At 47.0% G+C, this 13,709-nt stretch overlaps 1 protein-coding gene across 2 annotated transcripts in view; it reads left to right on the forward strand.

Moving 5' to 3' along the window:
- Positions 1 to 213: 213 nt before the first annotated feature.
- MRAP2 (melanocortin 2 receptor accessory protein 2) overlaps positions 214 to 13,709 on the forward strand; it is a 50,191-nt gene continuing 36,695 nt past the window's right edge. The window contains exon 1 of one of the 2 annotated variants that reach the window (XM_019496910.2): positions 214 to 314. In XM_019496910.2, coding sequence (XP_019352455.2) covers positions 226 to 314 — 89 coding nt within the window. In that variant the 5' untranslated portion in view covers positions 214 to 225. The remainder of the gene's footprint in view (positions 315 to 13,709) is intronic. The other variant, XM_019496909.2, reaches the window with a different exon arrangement.

Below are 13,709 nucleotides of genomic sequence, written 5' to 3' on the forward strand. Positions count from 1 at the left end.
CAGGCTGAGCGGGGCCGGACCCAGGCGCTTCTCCCTTCAGCCAGCAGGGGAAAGAGGCGCTACACAAGCAATGCACCCGGGGGAGCGGGGCTGGCAGGGACCAGGGTCTGTCGCGCGCACACACGCAGCAATACGGTAGTGCCAGCGAGCGCACTCAATGGCCCCGCACCCGGGCGCCCGCCCCGCGCGGTCACGTGACATGGGCGGGGCTGGGGCGATTCATTCATGCCCTGGCGGCGCGCGAGGTTGGGCTGGTTCCGCGGCGGCGGCGCCGCGTGCAGGAGGCTCTGCGGGGCGGGACGGCGACCGCACGTGTGAGTGCGCTGGGGCCGGGGGGTCTTGGTCATTACACGGAGGGAGACGCCTTAGTGCTTGAGGGTCTCGGCGGGCTTCAGTGGAGTGGGGGCGGGAGGGGGGTGCTTTGCTTTGTCTCCAGGAGCCCCTCTTCCAGAAGCAGGAAGGTGGTGTTGGCCCCTGGGCTCCGCCGGCTTTCCCTGCCCCGGGCTCGTGCTGCCCCGGGAGCTGGGTGGGGAGGGGGTTGTGCGTGTGTAGAGTGGGGGTGGGCAGGGCCGAGGCAGGGGTCGGGCTGCAGGAGCTGGGGAGGTTCCTGCCAGCAGGGGTATGAGCAGGGCAGGAAGAGACCTGGAGTCGGGGATGATCCTGCCTTGAGCTGCGTCAGTGGCTCTCCATCTGTTTTTGTGCCAGGACCCATTTGTAAACATCAATGGCCAGTCCCAACCCAGTTGTGATCTGCTGTTCCCAGGTCCCATCCCTTCAATGTATTGGGGGAGGGGGGGAGTGTGTGTGGGGGGGCCCAAGCAACCCCTTGCAGGCAGCACTGTGCCTAGACTGCTGGTGGTCCCAGGTGAACTTTTAGTATCAGGTCCCCCTTTGCCAGAGATAATGATAATACGAATTCAGAAATTACCATTTTTTTTTAGCCCCCTTTCTGCCCAGGTTCCCAGGCGGCCACCTGGTTCGTCCATGCTTGTGTTTGACCCTGTTTGCAGGCTGGAGCTCTACCAGCCTGCAAGGGAAAAGCTGTGGTTTCCCACGTTTTTCTCCTTTAAAGGAGACTCCATTTTTAAGGCTTGTTTATGAACCTTTTATATATTCTTACAACCCACTCTTGGGTGTCAGCCCACAGGCTGAGAAACACTGGACTAGACCTTGCAAGGTCCTGAAGCAAGTGCCGGAAGTCCAGAGGAGTTCTGCTTGAGATGTCACATGGTTGAGCTTCCATGAGCTCCCAGGGTTTTAAGGTCCCAGACTCCTTGGTTGCTTAAGCCCACTCCTTGTGGACCCTCAGGGTTGCCAAGTCTTCAGGGACACTGCTGAAGCAAGCTTACGCACAGAATGTGCCTGGGCTTCAGAAGCAAGCACTTTCCCCTTCAGCTAGCACAAGAAATAGGCAGTATTTGAGCTATACAACAGGATCCTAGAGAAGTGGGGCTGGCAGGGACCTCCAGAGGGCATCTAGTCCAATCCCTCTGCCTGAGGCAGCCTGACCAAACCCACCATCTAACCTCTTGGCAAAACTCAGTGGTGTCTGGGTCTTGCTTAAGGATGTGTATTGCCAAATGTGTATTGGTCATAAATAAACTGCATTCATGATCCCCATTAACACAGCTGGCCTGGAGATTCTAGACGCTGGAGACTTGTAATGTTGGAGATGCTAGTTCATTAGGCTGCTCAGAAAGCGCCCATTAGTTAGGAACAAGGGAACTGCTTTTGTTTTATCTGCCATTTAGCTCACACCATATCTGCTTTTCTCCCAGACCTGTGGAAAGGCAGTGTGTGCCCAAAAGCTGGTTAACATCTCTGCCAACCATGCAGTTGTTCTTATAAAGAATACCCCAAAACACACACAAATCTCGTCCCCTCATGCATTTCCTGGATGGTCGCAGCTTTAGAAACACTCCAACCCTGCTGCATTAGTCAGGACCTGTTTTTTAGAAGTAGTTTAAGTGCTTTAAATACTCATATAAGTTTTAAAATGGGACTTGGGTTCCCAAGTCATTTGGATGCTTCGTGAAATGTTATCCTTTGTGTGAAATGGGGATTTGTAATTGCAAATGTTAAAGCTCGGCTATCCCTTCCAGTGTTGAGAAATCATCAGTTGAACTCTTCAAAATATAGAATTAATTTAGAAATCATGGGATCAAAAGAGCAATTAAAAATGACACTGTAGTTTGTGCTTTTTTTTTCTCTTAGTATTTGAGACTAATCTATGCAGTACTAATATTTTACCCACATTGTGCACACAGAGCTGCCTCCCCTGCTTCTTGGGAGGAGTCTCCACGTAAAAAGGAGGTTGCATTCTCCTTTTCTTCCCCTTGCCTGCTTGTATATCCTCTCTGAATCCTGTTCCTTGTATGACCCTGATACTTCTGTTTCTTTAGCTCAACTATCTCCTTTGTCGTACATTCTGCTACCCCTCTTCCTTGTATCCCCTACTGCATTCCTTTGTCTCAGGTCCACATTTTTGTACATGATCCTCTTTAAGTTTGTCTATGTAGGGAGATTGGCTGGTATAATTATTCCTCTATAACAGGGGTGTTAAATTTCCTCGGGGCCCTTGGGTCAGATTTGGACTGTGGGGCTGCTTGTGGGCTGGATCTGGGCATGGTGGTAGGGCGAGCAGTGGCAGCAACAGAGGGGGCTAATGCAGCCATTTCTTGCCCACCACCATGGACGTGTACTTTGGATTTCACAACAGGCCCTGTCCTTGCTTTCTCCTCTTCTGAATTCCCTGATCTTTCTGATAGTCCTGTGGGGGTTGCACACACTAGCTCTGCAGGCTGGATCTGGCCTGTGGGTATTAAGGTTAACACTCCTGCTGTATACTTGTGCTGATTCATTCCATGTACAGACTGTTCATTAGCCTCCCTCTTACCTCTTTTCCCCTCCTTGTCTCTTTCAAAATTTCCTCAAATCATAGATCCTAGGGAACAGGCATGTTTATCACAGGCAGCATCACACCTCAGGCTACTAGGAAAATAGCAGCTACTGTATCTTGATTTAGGGGAGTCTGATTTCATTCTTGCTCAAAATGGGATGGTATCACTTCTTGAGGTAAGGACAAAAATTTGCAAAGACTTGAGAGATTCTGGCTTTTAAAAAAGCCTGCCAAAAATTGCAAGACTTGATTATTATAAAGACAATTGAATAGTGTGCCCTTTGTTAAGTATTGTACTGAGGTAAAACACTGAGATTCAAAGGTCTAACAATGATACTAGGTGCCTGGGGCAGCAGCGACTTCTGGTTGTTGCCTGGCAGATGGTGCCTGGGGCAGCTGTTCAGTACTCTGGTGTAGCTGATGACACTTAGATATTTTTACAGTTTGGCCAACTAATTTATTCCCATCCATCAAACAGTATGACTTTTTAATACAATTTTGCTTCTATAGTATATTCTTCTCAGACTACGATAAATAAAAACTGAAGAAAAGAAAGGCAGATTTATTTTGGATCCAGTCTTACAGCTCAAACTCCATAGAGTATACGGTGAAGTCTTTTGTTAGCTTTTTTTTGGTATAGTATTTGGTTGTGCTGGGAAATGGTGGAGACTGAGAAGGAGACTGCAAATGTGTGCCAGGTGAGTCATGCTTTAGTGTCTTAGTTGCACCAGGAGTTCAACCTCAGATGAATATTTTTTGTCAGGCAGCATGTAACAAATACTGTTATCTTCTTCTAGCAGGGCTGGAGGGAAGTATTTCAGCAGAAGATAGTAAAACTAGACAGTTGGTTAAATTACTCGTGGTCTTATTGCAGAAACATCCCAAACCAATTTTCTTTTTTTAAAAAGCTATTCTGTTTCAGTGAGTATCTGATCTTTTCACAAAATGGATTTAAAAAAGACAGATAATTTCTGCACATATATAATATTCTAGGACTAATTTTGTAGCTATCATTCCATTCTCTTTAATGCTTTTCTTAAAAGTTGTGTGCACATTCTGCTATTTAACTTACTTGAAATGTGAGAAATGTAAGACCTGACTGACTTTCTGTGCTGAAACTCAGACATTTAGACATGTTGGGGCTAGGTTGTGACCTTGCAGTGCAGGGATGCTAGCATGTAGGTATTCTACAATGAACATGGCCAAACGATATCCACGAGTGCTCTAGGCTTTGGTTCAAATACGGATGAATAGCTTAAATGTAGATGCGTTTCAGCCCCATCACTTTACTCTCCAAGACTTCAAGGTTGCCCAGAATGCATGGGTAGATCTAGAATTTCCTAAAAGGGGTGTTGCACCCCACCCCACCCACCATGGAGAGGATGGGAACATGGTGTGGCTGGAACCTGTGGGCCACTGGGGGACACTGGGGAGCTGGCCAAGCAGCTTGAAGAGGGAAACCTTCCTGTCACTGCTGACCTAGATATTGAAGCAGGGGTGGGGAAAATGTGGCCTGCCAAGCCATTCTATCTGGCCTGCAGGGCCCCTAAAAATTTTAGAAAATTAATATTAATCTGCCCCTGGCTGCCTGTCATGTGGCCCTTGATGGCTTGCCACTACTCAGTAAGCGGCCCTCCACCTGAAATAATTGCCCAGCCCTGTGTTAGAGGAACAGAACAAAGTGCTGCACCTCTGGGCAGAAAACAACAGAATGCAATTCAACAAGGAGAAATGCAAAGTGCTGCACCTAGGGAGGAAAAATGTCCAGCACACCTACTGCCTAGGAAATGACCTGCTGGGTGGCACGGAAGTGGAAAGGACTCCAAGATGAACATGAGTCGGTAGTGTGACGAAACCATCAGAAAAGCCAATGGCACTTTATCGTGCATCAGCAGATGCATGATGAATAGATCCAAGGAGGTGATACTTCCCCTCTATCGGGCGCTGGTCAGACCGCAGTTGGAGTACTGCGTGCAATTCTGGGCGGTGCACTTCAAGAGGGATGCAGATAATCTGGAGAGGGTCCAGAGAAGGGCCACTCATATGGTTAAGGGCTTGCAGACCAAGCCCTACGAGGAGAGACTAGAGAACCTGGACCTTTTCAGCCTCCGCAAGAGAAGGTTGAGGGGCGACCTTGTGGCTGCCTATAAGTTCATCACCGGGGCACAGAAGGGAATTGGTGAGGTTTTATTCACCAAGGCGTCCCCAGGGGTTACAAGAAATAATGGCCACAAGCTTGCAGAGAGCAGATTTAGATTGGACATTAGGAGGAACTTCTTCACAGTTCGAGTGGCCAAAGTCTGGAATGGGCTCCCAAGGGAGGTGGTGCTCTCCCCTACCCTGTGGGTCTTCAAGAGGAGGTTGGATATGCATCTAGGTGGGGTCATCTAGACCCAGCACTCTTTTCTGCCTATGCAGGGGGTCGGACTCAATGATCTATTGAGGTCCCTTCCGACCCTAACATCTATGAATCTATGAACCCCAGAGCTGCTCCTGTCCCACTCTGTCCACACAAGGAACTGAAGGGAGCAGCTGCATTGGGTGCCATGCTTGGCCAGTGACACTGGCATGCAGGTTCTTCCTTCCTCCTTCTAGGTTCCCCCTGCTCCCTGTCCAGATGCACCTCTCTTTCCCCCCCCCCCCAGGAAGGAGGAGCCTGTGCATTAGTGCAGCTGTCCCTGGCAGAGCCCAAAACCCTGCACAGTTGTTCCATGCAACCCCACGGGAACTAGATGGGAGCAGCTCTGGGTCCCTGTCCAACCACACACCTGCATCCGCTGGGAACAGGGGTGGGGTGCAGATTTCTTCTTCCTGTGCCTCCTCCCTAGCCAGCAGGGATCATGGTGGGGGAGTGGCAGGGACCTGGTGCAGGAAGAAGAAACCCACCTACCTGCTGTTGCTTCTATTTCTGCCTCTCTTCCCTGCTGGATAGGATGGGGCAGGAGCAGTTCCTGAGCTCCCCTTGCACCTGGGTTAGCTAGAGAGGGGGGGGCAATTGCACTGCTGCACCCACACCTGGATCTGCCCCTACCAGAACAAAACTTATTTGTAGACTATGGTGAACCCTCAAAAACAAAGCAAGGAAGCCAATAGTCCAGTGCTATGTTTTATGATTAGATTTCTATTTTAGACCTGATGAACATCAAGTGTAACATTATTTAAGGATTAAAATATTCATGTGTAATTGGACTAAATGTTTGCATAGTCTCAATTCCAGTTTTCAGTCTCAGTTTGTGGTGGCAACAACTTCTTTATCTTAAAGCAAAGACAGGAGAAGCCGTAGTGTTCCAAATCTAACAATCTCACAAGTAGAGCAGCTGTTTTCTCCTGTATCATGCCAAGTGCCATATTTTCTGACTGTGGACAGGTGATCAAAGCATGGGGTTCTCTTTTCCCCCCCCTCTCCCCCCCACACTTCTGAAAGGCTCATCTATTTGGATTTTTTTGTATCTACTTTTAAAATTTCTTTCTTAGCCATATTACTTTTTCCCCTACCTTTTTAACCTGGTTCAATTTTTCTCATTACTTTTTTATTATAAAGGATGTCTACTTTGGCTAAACCAAAGTTCATTCCCTGTCTGCCAAGGTCTCTGAAGCGCAGGAACAGAAAAAGGAACTTCAGCAGGATCTGGTTATAGCATTGTTTAATTGATTTTTTGTTTGTTTGTTTGTTGTCAAATAACAGCTCCTCTCTTATATTAAAAGAAGAGCATAGGCATGGAAGGCCCTTCTGTGTCATTGAGTGCATCTACACATGCATTAGATCTGGGAGCCAGTTTACTCCTGAATAAAACATTCCTGGGCAGGTGTCTACATGTGTAGGAAAGCAGGAGCAGATTTGTTGCTAATGGCAGCAAACTGCTCTCACTTTCTGGGGCCCTGCAATGGGACTCTGGGGGAATTCTGGGTTTGCCCTGAGTGCTAGCCCAGGGGCTGGCAGGAAGCACTGGGCTAGGAGACAGCTGTTTCTTGGCCAAGGCTGGGACATTGCTCGCTGCTGGGCTGGGGACAATAACCCTTTGCCCTGGAAGCAGGGAGATCCCTGCCTTGTCTCCCTGAGCTCCCCTTGCACCTGGGTTAGCTACAGATCAGGGCAGGGGACTTTGAAAGAGGTGCAGGGGTAGGGCAGGTCCCAGCCCCATGCCCTGATCCACTGATGGGGCAGCTAGCAGTGAGCTCCTAGCTGAGTGGGGATTCCCTGCCCAGCAAGGGGCTTGTCATTAGCTTCCCCCCCAAGCAAATTGGGGCAGGGGCTGGTACCTGCCCCACCCTTGCAGCTCTTTCCAATCCTTGCCCCTTGATTGCCTGATCAGGGTGTGGGGCTGGGACCCACACCTAACTGCAACAGTTCCCAGCCCCTGTTCTGCAATAGCAGGGTGGGGGCTAGATAGCTTGTTCCCTGCTCAGCTTTGCAATTGTGGAGGTGTGTGGGGAACAGGCTGGGGAGCTTGTTCCCTGCTCAGCTCCCCAGCCTGTTCCCCACCCACCTCCATGCTCATGGAGCTGAGTGGGGAACAAGCACTCTAGCCCCCACCAGCAGGGAGATCTTTGTTTCTCAGTCTGAGCTCCATGACCACGGGGCTGGTGCTGGGAGATCCCTGTCTCCCAGCCTCCCACACCCCATCATTATCTTGGTGGGGGGAGGGGAGGGCAGGGCTTGGAGCTCCCTGCTGCCTGGCCAAGGGGGCATAGTCCTTTCCGGGGCTCCAGCGGCAGAGCCCATCCCAGCAGCAGGCAGCTCCCAGGGGTAGGGAGCAATCTTCCACATCCTGGTGGCCGGCTGACCAGAGCAGATTTGCTCCCAGTCAGGCATCTACGCGAATGCTGCTGTGCAGTTAGTAATCACAAGTAAATTTGCTGCTTGCATTTCTGGGTAGCAAATTTAGTCATGATTAGTGAAGTTTACTACACGGTAAACTATGCTAGTTCACAGTAACGTGTTTCATGTAGATGCGTACCCATTGAGTCTGTGTTGTATATAAACTTGCACATCACAATTTTATAACTTGTCATTTAAATATGATGTTTTCTCTTTGTCTTCCTTCTCTTCTTGGAGTGTTTCTACCTTCCATGACACAGCTATGATATGATCCCTGCTGAACTAAACAGTAATTCTAATTTTTTTTATATATTGCCTGTTTTTTTATGGGGTTTTAATTCCCTTTTTAAATTTCAGTGTTTGCATTTCCCATTTTCTTATGCATTCCTGGTTAATGAAGACTTTTTGCCTTAATCATAGTGGTCACACTTTGGAACTGTAGTTTCTCCAGGGTGAGCTGCCCCAGAAGCAATCATTTAGAAACTTGCTTTCCTAAATCTTGTCCGTGTGATAGCCAATTTATGTGGTATTTGAAGTACCCTATAACAGTTTTCTTCTTGGGCTTAGTTCTCTCTTTCTCTTTGCTTTCAGCATTAGGGTTTCTTGTGTGTTTTCTTGCCGATGGGCTACCCCTTCTAGCATATTGTATTCTAGTGATTTGAGGGTTGTACATGCATAAAATCTCTTCAACACAAACACATTTGGTCCTATTTAGATGCTGTATGTCCTTTTGGGCATAAAAGGAGTAGTCCTTTCATCTCTACTACTCAGTCCGAGTTCTCTTTGATAGTCTCTTAGCTGATAATACTCTATCCCATCATTTTGTCATTACAGCATGTCTCAAAAATCCTCAGACCTCTTCCACTACAGCTACTCTAACTCATCAGCAAACTGAGTTTAATGATGTAATTTTAATCCAATTATGCAACTTCAGGTAAATTAATCAGTGAGACTCTATTGAAGGAGGGGGAGGAGAAATCTTTCCTCCTACCCAGAAATCGGAAATAAATTGACAGGCCTGAAGATTCACAAGAAATGCAAGCAGCTTTCTTCAGCTGATAAAAGAAGGCAAAGTCCATTTTGCCAAGCTACCTTAATTTGAACACTTCTGAGAAGTAATTTAACAGGTCCTGAGCTGCAATCTTTGAATGCACTTGGAGCAGTGCATGCTCACTGATGTGGAGATTAAAGGACAGGCTTGTTGTTCTTCATATAATTGATTCCTGTCTTCCTCCTCTTCCCCCAGTACAATATACTAACAATCTGGCATCTGAGTTTGTTTCCCCCAAACAGTATGTGAGAGAAGGCACATGAGACTCATCAGGGATTGTTACAGACAACTGTACTCTGGAGAAAGAGACCTGGTAAATACTAGGAGTTCAAGTTGGCCTTTGAGCTCAAATATACTGGTATTGCTTCCATTCCTGGAAGCCTTCCATGCTGATTTCTGTCAGTTTGGATGAACTTGTTGCTGTGCATCTCAAGTGGTGTCAAATTAGAAATGCACAAGGTAGGGGTTCTCAAACTGTGTGGGTTGTGACTCCCCCGGGGGGGGTCACGAGCAACTTAAAAGGGGGTCGCAATCTTTGCAGGGGTACGTATGGGGAAGCAGCATGTGGTGGCAGTGCAGCGTGCTGGATGGCGCCAGTGGCTGCCGCATGCAAGCTCCCTGCTGCTGCCGCCATCCAGCACTTGGGGTTGTGGTATTGCAGAGGTTGAGAACCCCTGGCATAAAGAATGCTAACTTTGGCATTACCTAACTTCTGAGTGCTTGGCTATGGCAAAAGAACGTGGAGGTTACAAGTGTTAGGTGAGTTTCCCTGGGGTTTTAAGTGAACTAAAAAAATAGAAAATCCATTAAATGGCATCATATTCATATAGACCTCTGCTATTTGAACTGACAAAAGCAGTGGGAGACTGGTGGAGTGGGGTGTGTGGAAGCCCTAGGGAATGGGGCACATACCACAGGTATTTGTTGGACAGCAGAGGAATGGTGAGACTTGGGGAATCATGTGTTTAGGTTCTGGAGGAGAATGTCTTCTAGTAGTCTCAGACCTGTAGCCCTTGTTCTCTTGTGCTCTCCAACCTACCTAGGTCCTGGGTATGTTTCTCCTGCTCTCCTCCAGCTCCTCACTCCTTAATCTCAGTAAGCCCTCTGCCTCTGTGATGAGATTTTCAACCCAGCCCATCTTCTCATTTAGTAAGCTTCATCTGCGCGTCATAGGCTGTCTTCCTTGCTCAGAGTCCCACTCCCCTCACTCTGTGTCGTTGTCCTCCCAGATACCTTATTTCAACTTTCTTGCCCATCCTATTGCTGATTTCTGGGGAGGGGTTGTTGTTGTTTTTGTTTCTGTCTAGTCTGCATGTGACTCCTGCCCTGGCTGGGCAACACAAGACAGAACTAGGCACTAGTCTCAGTCTTTTCACATACATGTGCCCTTGGATCCCAGTCCCATTTTTCTTGTTCAGTTAGTTCCAGTCCCCTCTACCAAATTCTCATTTTTCTCTTTCCTTCCTCCCCATATCTGTGCTTCTTCACATTTAGTTTCCCACCCCAAAACTCTACTCTACTCCTATCCCAAAACTCTTTCCCACTCCTTCACTCTACTTGCTGTCTGTTGCTTCTTATTACAGGACCAGCCCTGGCTTGTCACCTGCATTTTTGTCAGACTGTTTTCTTCCACGTTGCTTTGGCACCAGTACATGAACACTCTGATCACAGGAGAGAGTTTTCTGTGCTCTATTTCTGCAACCCCTTCTTTTTCCCCCTCCCTTTTGTCTGGCTCTGTAGCAACTGCCAGCATCCAGATGCAGCAATTCCAGGTCCTTTTGCAGCTTCTGTATACTTGGGCTAGAGCATGTTCAGTCCAAATGGAATCAAACAGCTTATATTCTCTAGAATCTCTAACATGTCTTTACTGAGCCTGTGCAGACTTGTTGGTCGGGGGTGGGGGGATTAAATCTGGAAAATCTGGGTATGGTTTTCCATTGGGACAACAAAAGGAACATCCCTACTTTTTAAGGCCCTTTCACATTCAAAGTTCTTCCTCAAAAGCATGAAGTTGTTAGAGGGTCTCAATGAAAGAGTTGTAAACATTATTTTATAACATGGGCAAAAAACAGTATATTTCTCCCTACTCTGGTTCTCACTGGACTTTTAACCTTTTAAAACTCAGTGTGTTCCTTTTTAGACTCAAGGCACCCCTTGGAAATTGCTAGGTCTTAATTTTTTACTATGGAAAAATAGTAGAATTACTTTTCTGTTGCAAAGAACGCAAACATCATAACAGGCCAGAATGGTTTTAACACCATGTTAAAACTCATGTGTGTACACCTAACACTGTGGAATCCTGTAGTACCCTTGACAGGATCTGAAGGCACCCATGGGTGTTGTAGGACCCTGTTTGAGAATTACTGCCCTATTTTTTTTTTTCTTGGAACAAACCATTTTCTGAGATACTTCTGCTGAAAATTTCCAGAAAAAGTTAGCCTGATGTGGATACCTGGGATGGAAAATTTTAGCCTGAACAGTTAATTTGACCAAATCATATGTAGCTGAAGTGTCTCATAATTTAAGCTGCCCAGCACGTTCCATTATAGGCATTCTTCTTAGCTCTTGCTGCAATATAGGATTAGCTGGTTAAAAAAAACAAAGAAAAGAAATGTAACCCTGGCAGCGGCTCTACCTGCAGCCACGCCCACATTTTTTGGGATCCTGGGTTGCCAATAGGTCTCAGTCTATCACCACTCATTGGAGTGCTCTCCTGTTGTCCTCCCCGCCTTAGACCACACACTAAATAACTATTTACAATAATTTATTATTTACAGTAATAACTGAGTGACAAATTTGACATCCCATAAGTAACAAACAAAATATTTTCAATAAGCTCAATAATAATCTATACCAGCAGATAAAGCAAATACTTATCCTAGAACAAAAGCAATTACATTCTCAACTTTAACACTCAGGCAACTTATAACAGGCATATACACTTAATCAGCCAGGTCTCCAAAAAATCACTCTGCCTGCAGCAAAGTAGCCCATGGTGCAGTGAAGCCCGGGGAGCGGCTCTGCTTCAGAAGAGGGGTGGCAATGCTGTCATCTGGATAGAAAATGGGGGTGCCTGTCAGGCTGCTTTGGAGACCAGGGTTTCTTCCCTTGTCCACTCTTTCCTGGGTGCCTGCAATCAATCGCACCATTCCCCAGACACTCCCCAAGGCCGCTCCCCTGTGTTTGGCACCTGAAGTGCCCCTTCTCAGCTGTTCTTTATTGAGCTCTCTGCTGGAGCTCCAGCACAGCCACGATTCCCTGCTGCTTTCTCTAAGTCTCCCAGAAAACCTGCTCTAGCAACCCTCGTCCCCAAGTAACTCGCTGCACCTAGGGATCTTAAGAGCGGGGAGGGGAACCCGTTTACACAACCCCCTGTTCCTTTTAGTAAAGGATACCAGGCAAGCCTGGGTACTCGTTAGCTGGTGGCTCCTCTGCCCTCAGTAGCAGCTCACTCGATCACAATTCTTCTGCCAGTCATCCTCTCTGAAGCAATTGTCCTGGTAGCAGCCCTTCTCAGCACAGCTTCAGCTCCCCTGTCCCCAGCTAGTCTCCCCTGTTTTTCCCTGGGTTTCCTGCCCTGGAGTTCCAGCTGTCCAATCACATGCGTGCTTTCTGCATGCACGGCTTGCTGCAGATCCTTGTCCCAAGAGTGCAAACACCTTGACTGAGCTTGCAAGCTCTGAGGAAACCTTTCAGCACCTTTACAGAAAAATGAAGTTTAGTGTTGTATGTAACCAACCATTGGATTATACAATAAATGTATTGTATGGTATTGCCTTTGCTGATCAACAAGTGCAGGAGCTACCAGGGCCCCTCTGCCAATTGGCTTGGGGGGGTTGTGGCAGGATGAAAGGAGCCACTGTGCGGTGCACTTCTGCTGCAATTTAGGTAGGTTCCTAATTTATTTGCATTGCGGGTGGGGGGAAAAACACAATATGCTAAATAATTACTTTGCAATATTTCCTTCAGATTGGGGAGACTGTAAAGAACTTGGCTTTCTTGGGTATCTATCCACGTGCTCTGGGGAGGGCACTTTAATTAGAGCAGCTTCAAGAGTGGCTGTAATTAAAGCACCCTCACTGTTACATGTATTCAGTGTCCCTTTCTTCAAAATGGTGGCAGAGGCACTGAAACTAAAGAGGCTGCTGAAGCATGTATATTAACATGTTCCAGCAGACTAATCAAGCCTGCTCTGATGCGTGTTAATTAGCACACATCAGAACAGACATCTGGCACTTGTATAGGTGCCCCTTGATTTCTGCAGGATAGAGCCACACTTCTTTTCCCTGACAGAATGAAGGTCGAAAAGATTGAATTGCTGTTTCCACACCTCTTATTTTGTAATGCATGTTTTTGCTTTACAGTCAGCATGTTGCTCAGTGTCAGCTCTCTGATACTTGTATCTGGCACTTTTCACATGATGTGTGCATACCCGAAACAGCTTTGAGGACTACTACTTGCACAGTAATTGTAGGCTTTGGTAAGGAGGTGGGAGAAATGCTTTTATCTTTTTCTGTGTAAGCAAACGTACTACGGCGCCAAATAAAAATATGGTAGACTGAATGAATTTGTAATATTTCTGGTTAAAATATGTTCATGTTATAAGCTGTTGCATGCTTCAGTTTTCCTTGGCATGCTTATACCAAAGATGTCTTCTCTATGAGAAGGCAGAAGGTACTTCCAGCAATAAAAGTTAATAGCTTTGTTGACATTGACTTCAGGCGGGCTTGAAATGTGCTGGGATGCATGACATCTGGTTTGTTTTTATCACATTCATGTTTGATTTTGGTGTGGTAAATTTAGAGACTTACTTGGAACTGGATTTTCTTGTCCTACAGAGCCAGTGGTGGGAGTAAGACTAGAAGTTCTTGTGATATTAATATCTTGCAGTTTACAAGGAAAGGCTTGTTAAGGAAGGGGTTGCCTAACTTAACCCACAC

Source organism: Alligator mississippiensis, chromosome 1 (genome assembly GCF_030867095.1).
Source record: "Alligator mississippiensis isolate rAllMis1 chromosome 1, rAllMis1, whole genome shotgun sequence".
NCBI lineage: Eukaryota > Metazoa > Chordata > Crocodylia > Alligatoridae > Alligator > Alligator mississippiensis.